The 17594-nt window shown below is 39.8% G+C and overlaps 1 protein-coding gene across 1 annotated transcript in view; it reads left to right on the top strand.

Moving 5' to 3' along the window:
- The window catches only part of LOC111221524 (dynein heavy chain 1, axonemal-like), a 31870-nt gene that overhangs the window by 3423 nt on the left and 10853 nt on the right, over window positions 1-17594 (top strand). Inside the window, 50 exon segments of the mRNA XM_022744952.1 lie at window positions 73-223; window positions 312-505; window positions 843-1068; window positions 1244-1363; window positions 1470-1552; window positions 1717-1858; window positions 2118-2273; window positions 2400-2598; window positions 2712-2965; window positions 3723-3935; window positions 4032-4196; window positions 4296-4417; window positions 4665-4770; window positions 4872-5071; window positions 5150-5318; window positions 5472-5635; window positions 5784-5897; window positions 5990-6178; window positions 6281-6386; window positions 7023-7136; window positions 7225-7374; window positions 7490-7576; window positions 7706-7892; window positions 7976-8067; window positions 8170-8324; window positions 8422-8599; window positions 8692-8886; window positions 9018-9137; window positions 9300-9458; window positions 9584-9685; window positions 9790-9930; window positions 10062-10222; window positions 10324-10481; window positions 10664-10837; window positions 10954-10983; window positions 11278-11456; window positions 11755-11985; window positions 12107-12303; window positions 12702-12837; window positions 13079-13287; window positions 13428-13599; window positions 13992-14183; window positions 14383-14493; window positions 14691-14876; window positions 15014-15205; window positions 15403-15570; window positions 15704-15895; window positions 16501-16632; window positions 17022-17147; window positions 17245-17364. Of these exon segments, the coding sequence (XP_022600673.1) occupies window positions 73-223; window positions 312-505; window positions 843-1068; window positions 1244-1363; window positions 1470-1552; window positions 1717-1858; window positions 2118-2273; window positions 2400-2598; window positions 2712-2965; window positions 3723-3935; window positions 4032-4196; window positions 4296-4417; window positions 4665-4770; window positions 4872-5071; window positions 5150-5318; window positions 5472-5635; window positions 5784-5897; window positions 5990-6178; window positions 6281-6386; window positions 7023-7136; window positions 7225-7374; window positions 7490-7576; window positions 7706-7892; window positions 7976-8067; window positions 8170-8324; window positions 8422-8599; window positions 8692-8886; window positions 9018-9137; window positions 9300-9458; window positions 9584-9685; window positions 9790-9930; window positions 10062-10222; window positions 10324-10481; window positions 10664-10837; window positions 10954-10983; window positions 11278-11456; window positions 11755-11985; window positions 12107-12303; window positions 12702-12837; window positions 13079-13287; window positions 13428-13599; window positions 13992-14183; window positions 14383-14493; window positions 14691-14876; window positions 15014-15205; window positions 15403-15570; window positions 15704-15895; window positions 16501-16632; window positions 17022-17147; window positions 17245-17364 (7819 nt within the window).

Here is a 17594-nt window from a genome sequence, read left to right as displayed (position 1 = left end):
CAAGACATAACCTATTACTGTGTTGAATATTTAGCATTGTGTTGATAATATTACTCCATTGTCCATATCTAGGCCAAAAAAGAACCCTCTGTTCCTGGTGGACTTGGTTCTGGACCAGAATGGGGTTCAGTACAGCACACCGCTGGAGAATTTTGAGACGTCTATTGTTAACTTGTTTGATAAGAGCATTTTGGCAACGTACAATGTACCCCAGCTTGATAAGGTAAAATTAAATCTACAGTCACCTCAGTCACATAGCATTAAATTAAAAATTAAAAAGGATTTAACTGTTTCTCTCTTGTTCATGCAAGTTTGTGATGCAGAAGTTGTTTATTGGTGATGATCCATTACTGGAATCAGTGAATTTGTGGGAACCAGAAGTAACTGAGCAGAGAGAGAAGGTCCGCAATGCACTGATACAAGCAGCCATACCCCTCAGGGCTTATGCTACTGAATATGAAGAACATTTAGATCTACACAACTTGGACATAGACACCCTTCTCAAGTAAGTTTGTATACTGCCCTGTCAGTCAATCTTTTTAAAAATAGGTTAAAAACTTTTCTCCTCTTAACAGCGTTTGATTGAATGTGTGTGTGTGCGCTTGTCTACTCTGTGCTATTTGTATTGTTTGTTATTGTTTTGTTGTATGCTGTAAAGCGCATTGTGTTAGCCTTGTGCATGAAATAAATAAAGTAAAGTAAAGTAAAGTATTTAAAATTACATATCTGAGGTCTCACAACTCCCTGTCACAAGTGTAGGGACATGATTTATGGTCCTCTCTGGATGGAATCAATGTTTTCCTCTGAATAATTCCTCGTTTCTGTCTCTATTTTGCTTCCAGCTCTCATACACATGCAGAACAGACATCCCAAGAAGTGAAGAAAGAGGTGGAACAACATCTCAAAGAAATGGAAAAGATCCAACACTCCTTGCCATCCTGCATTGTGATTGGTCCATTTATTGTCCGTGTAGACACTGTACGTCAGGCTCTCTCCAGCAAAAGAAAGGCTTTAGCCAATGCAATGCTGCGTCACCTGGCTCTGAAGCTACGCAAGAAGGTTGATGATGTAAGTCATTTGTTAAGAGGCCAGAAAAATATTTCATTATATATACTGTGTGAGTAACATTTATTGATGTGTTTTGATCATTTTTACACAGGACCTACATTTACTTCAACTTAACAATGACCTTTTCCTGCCTTTGGTCACTTGTGTTCTGAACATTGTAATCTTGTGTGTGTAGGCATGTGAAAAGTGTAACATTATAAGTAGAAAGCTACAGGAGACGCCCAACAGCATTGAGGAACTGACTGAAAAGAGGGACTGGATGAAACAAATCCCAGAACAGCTCAAGAGTTACAAGGTACGGATTGAAGTGATGAATTGAAATGATGAATATTTCTGTCATTCATATCATGTGGAGGGTTACTTTGTCAATAACTCTTATTTTTCCAATCTGTCCACAACAGGAACTTATTGGCAAGACCCTGTCAGACTATGAGGTACTAGAGGAACTTTGGTACTGTCTTTCAGATGAGGATGCTAATAAAAAGTAAGTGCAAAATCATCATGTTTATTTAAAAAAAACTGATATGAAGTGATACGAAAATTTCATTAATATGTTCTAATGTGGGATTAAGAGTGATTTAATGGGTTAGTGGTTAGAGCAAATAGATCAGTTTTTATGCTGATTGTTATAGTTACTTATCTATGCAGGTGGACAGCTATTGGATGGCCTCAAAGGATAATCAACCAAATGGAGGCAGCAGCTGTCCAGCATGTGGAGGATGAGGAGCGCTTCCGCAAGATCCAGCTAACTGATCAGAACAACTTTGGGGAGCACCTAGACGCTCTACAGGTCAGCTGAGACAACTAGGGTTTTTTGTTTAATAAGTACTTCCTACAGTATCAACTAAGGCCAGGTGCCCACTAATAACAGAACTACTTCCAGATGGGCTCCGGATGATTTTCAGATGAATTTTCAGAATATGTCTGGAATTGGACCTATGATTATTCATAATGACTTGTCAATGGCTTTCTAGTGCACTGTTGTCCTTTAGTTTCAGGAAACTAAGATCGTGTTATTTGTTTATAAATCACCCTAACTGTGTTTATAGATGCTGGTTGCTGGGTTTACGGCCCATGTAGACATTGATCATGCCCATGATATGGCCAATGAGATGAGGCGTGCACGGGAGCAGCTCAAGGAATGCCAGACCTTGGCCCAAACCTACAACACCAGAGAACGTTTGTTTGGTCTTCCTGTCACAAACGTAAGTGAAAAGGAGTGCGGAGGTGGTAGGATTTTTACAAACATTTTTTCATTACAGATGAATAATAATAATGAATAATAAATTAAATGTCATGCTTTTTCTGACAATTAAAAATGTATATTACAGTATGATCGTCTGCAAAAGCTGGTTAAGGATTTCCAGCCTTTTAAAGACCTATGGACTACCACCTCTGAGTGGCTACATTCGCATGAGAGCTGGCTCAATGATTCACTATCTTCCATTGATCCTGAGCAGCTCGAGCGCAATGTTACAGATGCCCACAAGACCATGCACAAATGTATTAAACAGTTCAAGGACATTCCTGGTAGGTGACACATCTATCACCGTCCAAACTAGACAAAGTAAAGTGTGTTTGTTTGTGTGTTGTGGCTGACCTGTTTTTTCTTGGTCTTCTCCCTTTGTCTTACATGACACTAGAGTGCCAGATGGTGGCAACTGTAATCCGCAACAAGATTGAGGACTTCCTTCCTTACATTCCTCTGATTCAAGGCCTAAGGAACCCGGGGATGAAGAGTCGCCACTGGGAGATGCTTTCTGAACGCATTCAGATGAAAGTAAAGCCCAAAGCGAACCTGACCCTCTCCCGCTGCCTGGAGCTTGGCCTGCAGAACCACGTGGATGACATAGCTCATGTGGCTGAGGTGGCTGGGAAAGAGTACACCATTGAGCAGGTACCTTTGAACCACAGTCACACATGCAGTATCGAATTAAGTGTTATGTGTGTTTCGTAAAGGGTTTGTGATGAATAGAGTGTTGCTGTGAAAAGTTTGGACAGGATTTGGGCAGCTTATTTTTGTGTCTATGTGCACCTGGGTGAAAGTAGTCACACCATAGCTTTTAAGCTATTTACGCCTGTATGGAATGGCTATCTAAGCGCCTTGTGTTTTTTTTTGCTGTTATCTTATTTTTATTATTATATTTAGTTTTCAGTCGCAGTTTAGTTCAGTTTGGGAAACAAAACTACATGGTTAAGTTTAGGAAAAGATCATGGTTTGGTTTAATATAGACCCTTTCACAACATTAACCATGTGTTAGAAAGACTTTCTGCTAGAACTTCTCCCATGTGACTCAGTGAAGTGGTCCAGGAGAGCCTAAAACCTGGGTGTAAATAGCCACATGCAGATAGCAATGTTCAGTATCCACCCCGGGTGTAAATAGCATTGTTGGCTAAGCACACCTGGGTACATACAGCACCTGGCCTTATTTTTAACCTCTGCCTGAACAGAATGTAGAAGTTTAGATGCAATTTCCACAACAGGAGCACTTCAGTGGAGTTCTACACCTACAAAATGATGAAATAGAAGCAAGGTGACTGATGTTTTTTTAGTTCAATGCGACTCCACTTAACTTTGCTGATACAGTGTGAGTGTGTGAATATCTCCAATACAAATGGTGTTTGCTACCTTTGTTTCACACCGTCTCACCCAGGCGCTGGAAAAGATGGAGCAAGAGTGGACAACAGTAGTTTTTGATGTGCTGCCCTACAAGGAGACAGGCACCTACATTCTGAAGAGCCCAGATGAAGCATCCCAGTTGCTGGATGACCACATTGTCATGACGCAGAGCATGTCCTTCTCTCCCTTCAAGAAAGCCTTTGAGGACCGCATCAACACCTGGGAGAGCAAGCTCAGAATGACTCAAGTAAACTCACGTACACGTGCACACACATTCTAACATTATCATGCAGTGACTTATGTTGTGCTGTGTTGTGCTACTGCCCTCTTCTGGTGCTTGCAGGATGTGCTGGAGGAGTGGCTGACATGCCAGCGCTCCTGGCTCTACCTGGAGCCCATCTTCAGCTCCGATGATATCAACCAGCAGCTGCCTGTGGAGGGAAAAAGATACCAGCACATGGAGCAAATATGGAAAAGAGTCATGAAAAGTGCCTTTAACAATCGAATCGTCAGTGCTTCCACACTTCTTATTCAAGGAAAGAGCTTAGAACAGATAATAATGATATGTTTGTTTACCACTTATGTGTGTTTTTGTGTTTACTTCTAGGTGATTAAGCTGTGTCCAGATGCTCGTCTACTGGACAAACTTAAGGAGTGCAATGCACTTTTGGAGCACGTGCAGAAGGGTCTCAGTGAGTACTTGGAGACAAAACGAGGCTCCTTCCCCAGGTAAACCAGTGAAAGTGTCCTGAAAACACTTATAGCATTCAGTTTCTGATGGTATTAATAATATAATTTGTCAGTGTTTTGATTCTACACAAAGTTCACTATTAAGTCACTTTTTCATATGCTGTAACCCCTGTCACCAACAGTGAGAGGCCAAACAAACTCCTATATGCTACCATGAAAGAAAACAAACAAAAATCTGAAACACACACACTGTGTGATGTAATATACAGTGAGTATTTGTTTGTAGGTTTTACTTCCTGTCAGATGATGAGCTCCTGGAGATTCTCTCCCAGACCAAAGATCCCAATGCTGTTCAACCACACCTGCGCAAATGTTTCGAGAACATTGCACAGGTTTGTTTTGCCTGGTTGTTTCTTTACAATTACTTTGCTTATAGACCACTGACATAACATAACATCCATACCACATGACTGAAACATTTGTTGGTTCTCAGCTTCAATTCCAGTCAGATCTACAGATCACACATATGTACTCTGGAGAAGGGGAGGAGGTGAAGCTGTTCCTGCCAGTGTGGCCAACTGGAAATGTGGAAGACTGGCTGAGGAATGTGGAGAAGTCTATGAAGGCCACGTTGAGGGATAACATTGACCGCTCACTCAAAGCCTACCCTGAGGTCTGCAGTCTTGACTTTCAGTTATGATGTGTTTTCTACTCTTATAGGTTGTTTTTTATTTCAGTTGAAGCATTTTTAAGGTGTCCAGCTGTTGTAAGATCTTTGTGTGTCCTCTTGACCCCTCAGCATCCTCGTGTAGAGTGGGTGTTATCATGGCCTGGTCAAGTGGTGATAGCAGGCTGTCAGGTCTTCTGGACTGCTGAGGTGTCTGAGGCTTTGGAGCGGGGAGACTTGGCTGACCACCTTTACCCCCAACTACAGACACAGGTGTGGACTTGGTATTAGACGGACAAATATTAAACTGAATAACATTTAATATCTAAAATTAATGAAAAAAATGCTACTATTTTATGTTCACACTTGCACTGAACAATTTGCACATTACAGAATATGTTAACATTTTGTTTTTCATTTTTGCAGCTGGGTGACTTGGTGCAGCTAGTGAGACAAGGTCTCTCTATGATGCAGCGAGCTGTGCTGTCAGCCCTCATCGTCATAGAGGTCCATGCTAAGGATGTAGCAGCCAAGCTGGTGGAGCAGAAGGTCTCAAGCATCAATGACTTTGAATGGATCAGCCAGCTCAGGTTAACTGCTTGTTTTGTTCTGTTTTTTTGTCTTTTTACTCCTGTCACTGTTACTTCTGTCACTGATCCTGACCTTGGAGATCACTGCATATTACTATTCTTAAATATTGTGTGCGCTGAAATGAGTGACAGTACTGATTGTTTGTAGGTACTACTGGGCAAAAGATGACTTGTACATCCGTGCTGTGAATGCAGAGTTCTTGTATGGATATGAGTACCTAGGTAACTCTGGACGCCTAGTCATCACACAGCTCACTGACAGGTAGGCACCGAGCTGTTAGGAATAATAATAAGTTGTCCACTGTTTTTGACTGAATCCCATCCTTTGAATATACTGCTTTTTGGGTCTTTCAGATGCTACCTGACCCTGACAGGAGCGCTGCACCTGAAGTTTGGAGGAGCTCCAGCAGGTCCAGCAGGGACAGGAAAGACAGAAACCACTAAAGACCTGGGAAAGGCTCTTGCCATCCAAACAGTGGTTTTCAATTGCTCTGATCAGCTGGACTTCATTGCTATGGGCAAGTTCCTCAAAGGACTGGCAAGGTTAGAGGCAGTTACCTTTAAGTGTAATGGATTGTCAGTTTTACTATTAAATGTTGCAATCAATCATACTCTGGAATTTCTTATCGGTCTTCCATTCTGTAGCTCCGGTGCTTGGGCATGCTTTGATGAGTTTAATCGTATTGATGTGGAGGTGCTATCTGTCGTGGCACAACAGATCACCACTATACAAAAGGCCCAACAGCAAAGGGTGAGAAACTGATTCACTAGAAATTCACACAGTGGCACCTACAGTACTAATCCACCTACTTTACTTGAGTGTTACAAGTACTGTGCACAGTTACAGTGAGTTTTTTATTTATTTTGTGTGAATAGATCATTTTTTGTTTTGTATTTCAAGAAAGAACAAAGATATTATGCTGAAGTAGATTTTGCATATTTCATATATTTGATTAAAGTATAATCACTGAATAAATATCACATCCTGGGGCCACTACACAGACTTGGAGGCATTACTTTACAGTGTAATGTAAAATCAATCAGTGGTATTAATAAATTAGTATGTCATACATATCTGAATTATCACACATGGCTGTATTTCTATAAAATGACAAATGCTGCTCATACATGTCAGCAAAAATGACAAGTAAACTATCTGTGATATTAGTAATAAGTTCAATATTATGCATTACTAGTTTTTACATTAGTTGAATTAAAGAATATTTTATGTACAAAATATACCATTATCTCATTACATTTTTTTAAGACATTATACTGTAAACCAATAAAGAAAATGTGCAGGTCAACCACATACTGGAAAGAGGCAGTACTATGTTTCTCTAAAATAATTTTGTACGTTAATTAATTTTGTATGTTGCGCTTTTAGGCAGAGCGGTTTATGTTTGAGGGGTCAGAGATCCCTCTTGTCCCTTCTTGTGCTGTATTCATCACTATGAATCCTGGTTACGCTGGACGCACAGAACTACCTGACAATCTTAAGGTTTGAAATGATAATTGAATCATAAGTAACTGTATAACACTGATGATAAGCAGATGGGGTTCAACAAATTACATTTGATCTTCTACAGGCCCTGTTTCGTCCTGTGGCCATGATGGTTCCCAACTATGCAATGATAGCTGAGATCTCCTTGTACTCCTTTGGCTTCAGTGATGCCAAAGTCCTCTCCAAGAAGATCACCACCACTTTCAAGCTCTCCTCTGAACAGCTCAGCTCTCAGGTACTGTAAGGATCCAGAGAACATCAGAATTAGAATTAGTTTAAATGTATGTGTATGTATATAAGAATAACAAAGATATAAAGATATGCTGGCTTTTGCTCTTGTTTATCTGAAGGATCATTATGATTTTGGTATGAGAGCTGTGAAGACTGTGATTTCAGCAGCTGGAAACCTGAAGAGAGAAAATCCTAACATGAATGAGGTTAGAAATGCCTCTTTTGTTTTTGATGGAAGTAAAGTATGAGAAAACACAACAGTTATTGTATAGCATTTGAAAAACTCCTCTGGTTCCATTAATATCTTATTCTTCTGCAATCTCACTGTCTCCCAGGAGCTGATCTGTCTGCGAGCCATTCAAGATGTCAATGTACCAAAGTTTTTACAGGACGACTTGAAGCTCTTCCACGGTATTGTGTCCGATCTTTTCCCTAAGACAAAACAGGAGCCAATCAACTATGGCACACTCGAAGAGTCAATGCGCAATGTTTGCACCAAAAAGAACCTCAAAGATGTGGATGGTTAGTGTTCTTATTGTTTCTTTTCAGATATGCTGTTGCCTGTATTACTGAATTAGTAGATGACCATATTGTTGTCATTGCAGGGTATATTAGTAAGTGTATTCAGCTGTATGAGACTACTGTGGTGAGACATGGCCTGATGTTGGTGGGACCCTCTGGATCTGGTAAAACCAAGGTGAGTCTTTTACATGTTGCTATAGTGTTCACAGTTTTATTCACTAAGATGATTTTTGCAGTGTAGAGTCCAGCATTTAAGTATTGCTGTTGCATGTTTTAGTGTTATGAGATACTAGGCGCGGCAATAACAGCTCTGAAGGGCCAGCCCTCTGTGAGTGGTGGTGTGTATGAGCCAGTTCACACATATGTCCTCAATCCCAAATCTATCACCATGGGACAGCTCTATGGGGAGTATGACTTGCTCACACACGAGTGGTAAGAAATGCTTTGTTCCACAGAAAATACAGAACAAATAAGAAAGACACAGACATTATTGTACAGACCCACTTTGCCTTTTTCTGCACTCCTATAGGACAGATGGTATCCTCTCATCACTTATACGTGGCGGAGCAGCATCTATGGACAAAGAGAAAAAATGGTACATGTTTGATGGGCCAGTGGATGCTGTGTGGATTGAGAACATGAACACTGTGCTGGATGACAACAAAAAACTGTGCCTTAGCTCTGGGGAAATCATTAAGCTCACTGATGTAAGGTTAAGTTTTTAAAGTCTTGGGTTTTTAGCTGGTGTGTTGCCTTCTGCCCCATGTGCATTCAGATGTTTTATGTCTTCCTCATGCAGGTGATGACCATGATGTTTGAGGTGCAGGACTTGGCCGTGGCTTCCCCAGCCACAGTTTCTCGCTGTGGTATGGTCTACCTAGAGCCCAGTATTTTGGGCCTCATCCCTTTTACAGAGTGCTGGCTGAAGCAGGTCCCTCAAGTCTTGAAACCATACACGAAGCAGCTCAACTCCCTATTTGCCAGATTTCTGCAGGTGAGAGGGAAGACGTAACAGAGAGACCTGCAGGGAATCTTAAGGACTTTTCATTTTCATAGATTATGATGGGATAAAAATGTGCATAAAAAGTACTGCTTTCTTTTTTATTTTTGCATACTTTTACACAGGACTCCATCACATTTGTCCGCACATCAGTAAAGGAGGTCATTGTGTCCCTTGACAGCAACCTTGCCTGTAGCCTGCTTAAACTAATGGACTGCTTCTTCCATCCCTTTGACTTTAAAGAGGTGTGTGTGCAGTTTTGCTTTTCCACAATACAGGAATATATTGATGAATGTGCAAATATGCTGTTTAAACAAACAAAAAAACTGATAGAAGTTTCAGCTCTGTGTCCTATGTTTTGTATCGCTTGTTCTATGTCCCCTCATCAATCGATAATTGTCTTATAGGATGAAAGGCCACTACCTCAAAAGAACCTGGACTGCCTGAACGAGCTGATCGAGCCCTGGTTTTTTTTTTCTCTGGTATGGAGTGTAGGAGCCACAGGAGACGCAGCCAGCTGCCAGCGCTTCAGTGCTTGGCTCAAGAACAAGATGGCAGAGGAGAAGGTCAGATCACAATCTCTGCTTTAGCATCCCAATACCAAATTATTTCAAATGTAATGAGTATTAATTGCTAGATTATTTCTAGACAGAGGTGTATTTTAATTAACATAAATGTATTTGTCCTTCAGATTAAATTATGTTTTCCAGAGGAGGGCCTTGTATATGACTACAGGCTTGATGATGCAGGGATCAGTAACTTGGAGGATGATGACGAAGATGAGGAAAGAAAAGTAAACAGATGATGGTTAAACATACAGATTATGTATGCAGCAGCAGCTAAGACTCAGATACATTTTTTCTGTTAAACCATTCATCATTTTTGCCTGTACTCTAGGTCCAGTGGGTCAGCTGGATGAAATACGCAAAGAGTGTTGTAATCACTCCAGAGACAAATTATGCTGACATCATCATTCCTACTGCTGACACAATGAGAATGTCCTTCCTGATGGATATGTTGTTAACCAATAAGAAACCTGTGAGTACTTTGATTGTAGTTAATCTTCACACATCTGTCTACAAATACTTTTGTTTGAAATAAATGTGCCTTCATTTACTTGAAAAGATACCATTAGACTAGATTTATATTTGTGTGTGTTTGTGATCCAGGTGCTCTGTATTGGGCCAACTGGCACAGGAAAGACTCTGACTATGTCAGACAAGCTGCTCAAGAACATGCCTTCTGAATACATCACAAACTTCCTCATGTTCTCTGCCCGCACCTCAGCCAACCAGACTCAAGATTACATCGACAGCAAACTAGACAAAAGGTATACCTCATCTACTATGATAAGTCCAACTACATATTATTTACAATACAGCAATATATTTGTTACTCACCATTTGAATGATGCATGTACCTGTGTGTCAGGCGGAAGGGTGTGTTTGGGCCTCCAATAGGGAAGCACTTTATCTTTTTCATTGATGATCTAAACATGCCAATGTTGGAGACCTACGGTGCCCAGCCTCCTATTGAACTGCTGCGGCAGTGGATGGACCATGGAGGCTGGTATGACAGGAAGCAGATAGGTGAGAACATTGATGTATATTTTGTTTTCTGTTGTGTTCATTTAAAAAAAAAAAGTTGATCCTACAATATTAATTGTTTATGTTGATTGACTAAGATTTGTGTTTAGTTTATTTTGGATCAGAAATGTGAAAATTCCATCAGATTGAGCTTCCTCTTCGTTTTTCCTGCCCTTACTCCACAGGTGCTTTCATGCATTTGGTGGACATCAATTTTGCTTGTGCCATGGGACCTCCAGGTGGAGGCCGGAATCCCATCACCCAGCGCTTCACACGCCACTTCAACTTCCTGTCCTTCACTGAAATGGATGATACCAGCAAGAAGATGATTTTCTCCACCATTCTAGGCAGTTGGATGGGTGAGACAGTGTCGCTAATGTGTTTAAATTTGAAGTCATATGTTAGTGGCAGGAGAGTTGTTGCAGGGTAGAAAATACTTAAATGAATTTTTAACTGAATCTTTTTTATCTTTCAGAGGGAAATATGAGTAAAAAGGAACCAGGAAGTAAGTCAGGGACACAGTGAAAGGAAGCAGATAAGGATTGCAAATCATAATATAATAGTATAAACTATAAAAAGACACATGGTTTGAATGCTTGTCATTTCATCTCATTTTATGTAAACAGCACATAAACAGCATTTATAGAGCAAATTTGAAAACAAAAATGGTGATCAAAGCCTCTAAAATTGTATCTGGTAAAGCATGGTCTTAAAGGGCTTAAGTAAATAGATTTTTTAAGTGAGTTTCATGTTTTAGTGTTATCACTTCTCACTTCTCTATCCTGCTGTTTTTCATCAGGACCTGTGCCAGCAATCCAGCCACTGAATGAGTCTCTTGTAGATGCCACTATCCGGATCTATACCACCATTACCTCCCAGCTTCTTCCAACTCCATCCAAGTCTCATTACACCTTCAACCTGAGAGACCTGTCCAAGGTCTTCCAGGGCATCCTCATGGCTGAGGCAGGCATGATAGAGGTAGTCAGATCTAATTAATGTTGAAATAATCACATTACTATAGATCTTTTTTTCAGTTTCAATAGCCGCTATAAGCAGTGTGTCGTATGTCCTGACATCAGAACAACATTTTATGGGTCCCTATGATAATGATGTATGAAGAAGATTTGATGAGAGCAGAGAAGGCTGAAAGGGTTTTTGTTTGTCTCATAATCTCCTATGTAAAAGTATAATATTATATATATATAATATATAATATATAATACATATATATATATATAATATATTTATAATAGTATAATTGCTTTGGTGTTTTTAGGAAAAATTGCAGCTGCTGCAGCTGTGGTACCACGAAAGCTGCCGGGTTTTCCAGGACCGCCTGGTGTCTGCTGAGGACAGAGACTGGTTCAACAGGCTCCTGAAAGATTGCATTCAGGGGTTTGACTGCAGCTTTGAAGACGTTGTACCTTGTCAACCTGTTCTGTATGGAGATTTCATGATTGCTGGAGCTGACCACAAAGTCTACACCCTCATAGAAGACAAGGAAAAGGTGAGTGGAGCCATGACCTATTTTGGAAATATGTTAGTGTCTTATGCTATTGCCCCTGTAAACCAGTCAGCTAACAGACATTCAGACATGAATTTATATTGCATTTCCTTATTTTATCCAGTTAGCAAAAGTGATGGAGGAATACATGGAAGACTACAACCAGATCAGTACCACCAAGATGAAGCTGGTGCTCTTTATGGATGCCATTGAACATGTGTGCCGTATCAGCCGTATCCTTCGCCAGCCCCTGGGCAATGCCCTGCTGCTTGGAGTGGGTGGCAGTGGGCGCCAGTCACTCACTAAGCTGGCATCACATATGTGAGACATATGTGTTTTTTTCTCCAGTTATTTGGTTTGTTAAGGGAACATACTATTGGTTTTGCATGTTTTTATGCTATAAATGAATACTGACATTTTTTTGAAGGCCTACAGGGAGACTTTGGATTGACACACAAATTTACAAGCAGCTGTTTGTTTCCATTTCTTTCAGTTACATCACTTCAATATTTTGTTGCCTTCATTTTAAGCATTATTGTTATGTGATAGTGTGGGTACAAAATGGTGTTGTTTTTAAAATGTAAAAATGCTTTTAAAAGTGGTCAACTGAAAGAAATTCTTTTACTGATTTTACTGTTAATGTGCTAAAACAACAAAAAAAACAACAGTATAAACCTTTAATGATGGACAGTCCTCACTGTGTGTTTGTCTATATTCAGGTCAGAATATGAGTGTTTCCAGATTGAATTGTCGAAGAACTACGGTCAAACAGAGTGGAGGGAGGATATTAAAAGCATCATGCTGAAGGCTGGTCTTCAGAACCAGCAGATAACCTTCCTCTTTGTAGACACACAGGTAAACAGTAGCACTACTACTCTTACCTCCTCTACATGTATTTATGGTAATAACAGCATCACTACCATACATGTTTCTAGTGTAGTGCTGTTTGTGTTGTGTTGTTTTAGTGATGCTGCTGTATTGTTGCTTTTATTATTTTAAATCAATCTAATTTAGAGCATAAACAAAATATTTAAAATGTTGATCGAAATAATCCTAAATAAATTTAAATTACTTCACCTTTGTGTTTATCTCCCAGATTAAGAGTGAGTCATTCCTGGAAGATATCAACAACATTTTGAACTCTGGTGATGTTCCTAACCTGTATGCATCAGACGAGCAGGAGCGCATCCTGGCAGCAATGAAGCCAGTGGTGCTAGACCTGGGGCAGCAGCCAACTAAAGCCAACCTCATGGCTGCCTACATCAGGAGGGTTCGCAGCAACATCCACAATGTGCTCTGCATGAGGTTTGTGACTTTTTTTTTTACTGATTGAATGAAAATGAAAATAAATGGATAAAGTTTGTCCTCCATCTTCGATTTACCCTTCTTTTAATCTCTCCTTTCCCCATTGCTCATTCTCTCTCCCCTTTTTTTGTCTCATGCAGTCCTATGGGTGAGGTGTTTCGCGCACGGTTGAGGCAGTTTCCCTCACTGGTGACATGCTGTACCATAGACTGGTTCAGCGCCTGGCCAGAAGAAGCTTTGCAAGCTGTAGCCACATCGTTTCTTAATGAGCTGCCTCAGCTAGAAGCCAGCCCCACAGCCATGAGGGGACTGGTGAGGATGCTGTGTGTGTGTGTGTGTGTGTGTGTGTGTGTGTGTGTGTGTGTGTGTGTGTGTGTATGTGTGTCATTGAGCTTCATTTGTATGAATGTTTAAAAAAAGCATTGCCAAAACAAGGAAGCTCTGTATATTGACAAATATTGATAATTAAAATAACAATACTTCCTGTTCCATAAGCTAACTGGTTGTCATACTGAACTCATATTTTGAGCTGCTTGAGCAACTTTTAAGTTTCTTCAAATTTATTTTTATACCTTGGTTAAATAAACAGCAACTACTGGCTGCCTGAAAAGAAAAGGAAAAAGGAAAAAACTAGAATAAAAAAAAATCTAAAATACTGAAATAACTTTTCATTAAGCACAGTCTTTATTGATTCCCTTCTCCAGACGAGTATGTGTGTAAAGATCCACCAGATGGTAGCCAGGAAGAGTGAACAGTACCTGGTTGAGCTTTCACGCTACAACTATGTCACACCCAAGAGCTTCCTGGAACTTCTCAAAATCTTCTCAGATCTCATTGGACAGAAGAAGCAAGAACTGTGTGCTGCTCGTCAGCGCATGAAGACTGGTCTGGACAAGGCAAGGCACTGGGAAGAAAAAAATAATAAGAGAAATCTTTTGTTGTGTTTGTGTTTCTTTGTATTTTGCACTCTTAAGTTACTCAGTTATCTGTCCTCACTTGTGTGAATATGGATGTTTAGTAGCATGAATGAATTTGTAATTTGTGTCCATATTAATTTGCACTCTTATATAACTACACTATACTGTGGTCCTTTAGCTCCTTAGCACAGCAGAGGATGTGAGTAAAATGCAAGAGGAACTGGAGACAATGAGACCTCTTTTGGAGGAGGCTGCAAGGGAGACTGAAGTCACCATGGAGACAATCAAAGTAAGGAAATATTAATAGAGTTTAAACCAACACAAATAGCATATATACCTTTTTTCATAATTCTCCTGGCACTGATATTACTTCTTATATAATTGATGCTTTGGTTCACTAAAGTGAATATTCAGGTTTTCTTGACAACCAAAACTAAATTGTACAACCTGTGGATTTTGGGTGTGCTGTTTATTTTATGCTGACAGAAAGACACAGTGGTTGCAGAGGAGACCCGAAAGTCAGTGCAGGCAGAGGAGGCAAAAGCTTCAGAGAAAGCCCGTTTTGCAGGCGCCATCGCAACAGATGCCCAGAAAGACTTGGATGAGGCTCTGCCAGCCCTGGATGCTGCCCTCACCAGCCTCAAGTCACTCAATAAGAATGACGTCACTGAGGTCAGGGGTTTTGATAGTGATACTTCAAATACAACTGAATTGTATGTATTATTTGTTACAAGTGGAATATAACGTCTGAATAATTTTATTTTTCAATTCAATGATTCCTGTTAATTGGGACCAAATGTTTTTCACAGGTGCGAGCAATGCAGCGACCACCCCACGGGGTGAAGTTGGTTATTGAAGCAGTTTGCATTATGAAGGGCATCAAACCCAAAAAGGTACCTGGAGAAAAGCCTGGCACCAAGATCAATGACTACTGGGAACCTGGAAAGGGTCTGTTACAGGACCCTGGCAAGTTTCTGGAGAGCTTATTCAAGTATGATAAGGTAGAGCACATATCTAATGGACTGACAGTATTGCTACATCGTTGTATGAATCGCAAATGTTGTCATAGTCCCTTCAGAACATAATTATTGCCTTTTTTTGCATTTCAGTTTCAGGGTTTGATGCTGATTTGGTAATTTCCTGTTTGAGATCTGTGAGATGTAATTAAAGCAGCTTTTGTGACTTATAATTCCTGCAGGAAAACATCCCAGATAGTGTGATCAGTTTAGTCCAGCCCTACATAGATAATGAAGAATTCCAGCCAGACTCCATTGCCAAGATTTCAAAAGCTTGTACCTCCATTTGCCAGTGGGTGCGAGCCATGCATGTCTATCACTTTGTGGCCAAGGGTGTGGAACCTAAAAGGGTAAAAACTGAAATCCATGTTTGAGCCATTGTCTTGGTTAATTGTTTAAGATATTTGTGACACCAATGTATTTAAAGTTAACTTTCTTCATTTAAGTGTCATCTAAACACTAAAAATGTAAGTATTTGTACAGAAAGCTCTCCAGGAGGCCCAGGAGGACTTAGCTTCGACCCAACTCATCCTGGATGACGCCAAAGACAAGTTGGCAGCGGTGGAGGGCGGCATTGCCACTTTACAGGCCAAGTACCAGGACTGTCTGGCTAAGAAAGACGAGCTGGACAACAAGTATCAACTGTGTGAGGCCCGCCTTGTCCGAGCAGACAAGGTCAGAAGGAGGGATAAGATAAGATAAGACAAAACTTCCCAGTAGGGAAAATAAACATTACAGCAGGTCAAGAAAACAGACCATAAAGGTGGTTAGATACAGGATACAGAAAACAGAAAAAATATACATATAGTTAGTTTCAAACTATATATACTATGTTATCCTAAACCAGTTTGCTTAAATGTAATGTATGTGCAAAAACCCATAATGTAAAAGTACTAGATACAGTATATTTGGGAATATATGTTGATTGGTGTGTATGCGTGATGAATATAATCATAAATTGAAAACATAGATATATCAAATAGATATAATATGGACAATACATTTAAATATAATATGTGATATACATGTTCACATTTATTATATATATGTATATGTGTAGTATATATGTAATATATACATATTAATGAGAAAACAAGAAAACAAATAGGGAAGATTTACTGTAACAGGCAGTATCTGCTCTTAAAAAGACAAGGCCAAAGACAATGCAGTGTGATCGTGTCTTAGAATAACAATTCTCATTTTTATTTTATCTCAGTCTTTACCTCTAATTTGCCTGCTTTAATATTAGTAGGTCATAATGATGCATTTATTTTCTCCAGCTTATAGGCGGACTGGCAGATGAAAAAGTGCGCTGGAAGGAAACTGTGCTTCATCTGGATTACATGGTTAATAATGTAGCAGGTGACGTGCTTCTATCTGCAGGATACGTTGCATACCTGGGACCCTTCACTGTAAGTGGGTTGTAACTCAGTGAGTGTGTGAGTGTGAATACCTATTAAAAAGTTGCATTACATATGTGCACATTTCCCATCACAGTCAACTTTTTTAAGATTAAGTATTATGATATCTTCTGAGTGGAAAGTTGCCAATTTCAAAAACGTACTTTTGTGTATTTTGTTGTTCCGGTAGACATAACTAAAAATTAAACCTATCACAATCATAAAATTTAAACATAATTGTTTAGTATTATTAAAAATATTAGAATCATAATATTAATTTTCAGTAGGTTTGCACTAGTGTGTACCTGTTTTTCTGTTCATTCCTGTACTTACATATATTTGTGCTAATCAGTGTAGCATTATTGCATAATTTACATGACAGTTCATTTTTTTTAATTTAGGGGGAATACAGGGTAGCCATGGCAGAGGAATGGCTGCATTGTTTCAAAGAGCTAAGTGTTCCACACACTGAAGAACCCAACCTGATCAACACCCTAGGAAATCCAGTCAAGATCCGCTCCTGGCAGGTCAGACGCAACCTGTTTCTTACACGCTTTTAGACTTCAACTAACCTTACTCACTTACCTTTATTGTCATCATACTTTGTCATTGCTATGTGCATAGATATCAGGTTTGCCCAAGGATAATCTTTCAGTGGAGAATGGTGTGATTGCTCAGTACTCTCTGCGTTGGGCTCTGTTCATTGATCCTCAGGGACAAGCCAACAAGTGGATCAAAAATATGGTAAGGACACTTTCTGATCTGACCACAGCTGTGGAGGGTACAAGTGAGATAAAAGATGAAAAAATAGCCATATCAAGATTTTAATCTTCCTTCACATCACATGTATAGTTTAAAATGATATTTTGTTCACCAGTACCAATATTTGCCAGTGTAGAGGTTCTAATGCAGTTCAGTCTCACCCACAACTTTTTTTTAAAAAGCTTGTCAATATCTGCAGTTGTATTTGATCC

The sequence above is a fragment of the Seriola dumerili genome, unplaced genomic scaffold, assembly GCF_002260705.1.
Source record: "Seriola dumerili isolate Sdu_G_001 unplaced genomic scaffold, Sdu_1.0 BDQW01000088.1, whole genome shotgun sequence".
NCBI lineage: Eukaryota > Metazoa > Chordata > Actinopteri > Carangiformes > Carangidae > Seriola > Seriola dumerili.
The sequence above is the reverse complement of the archived record's forward strand: the minus strand, read 5'-3'. Positions and strand labels throughout refer to the sequence as shown.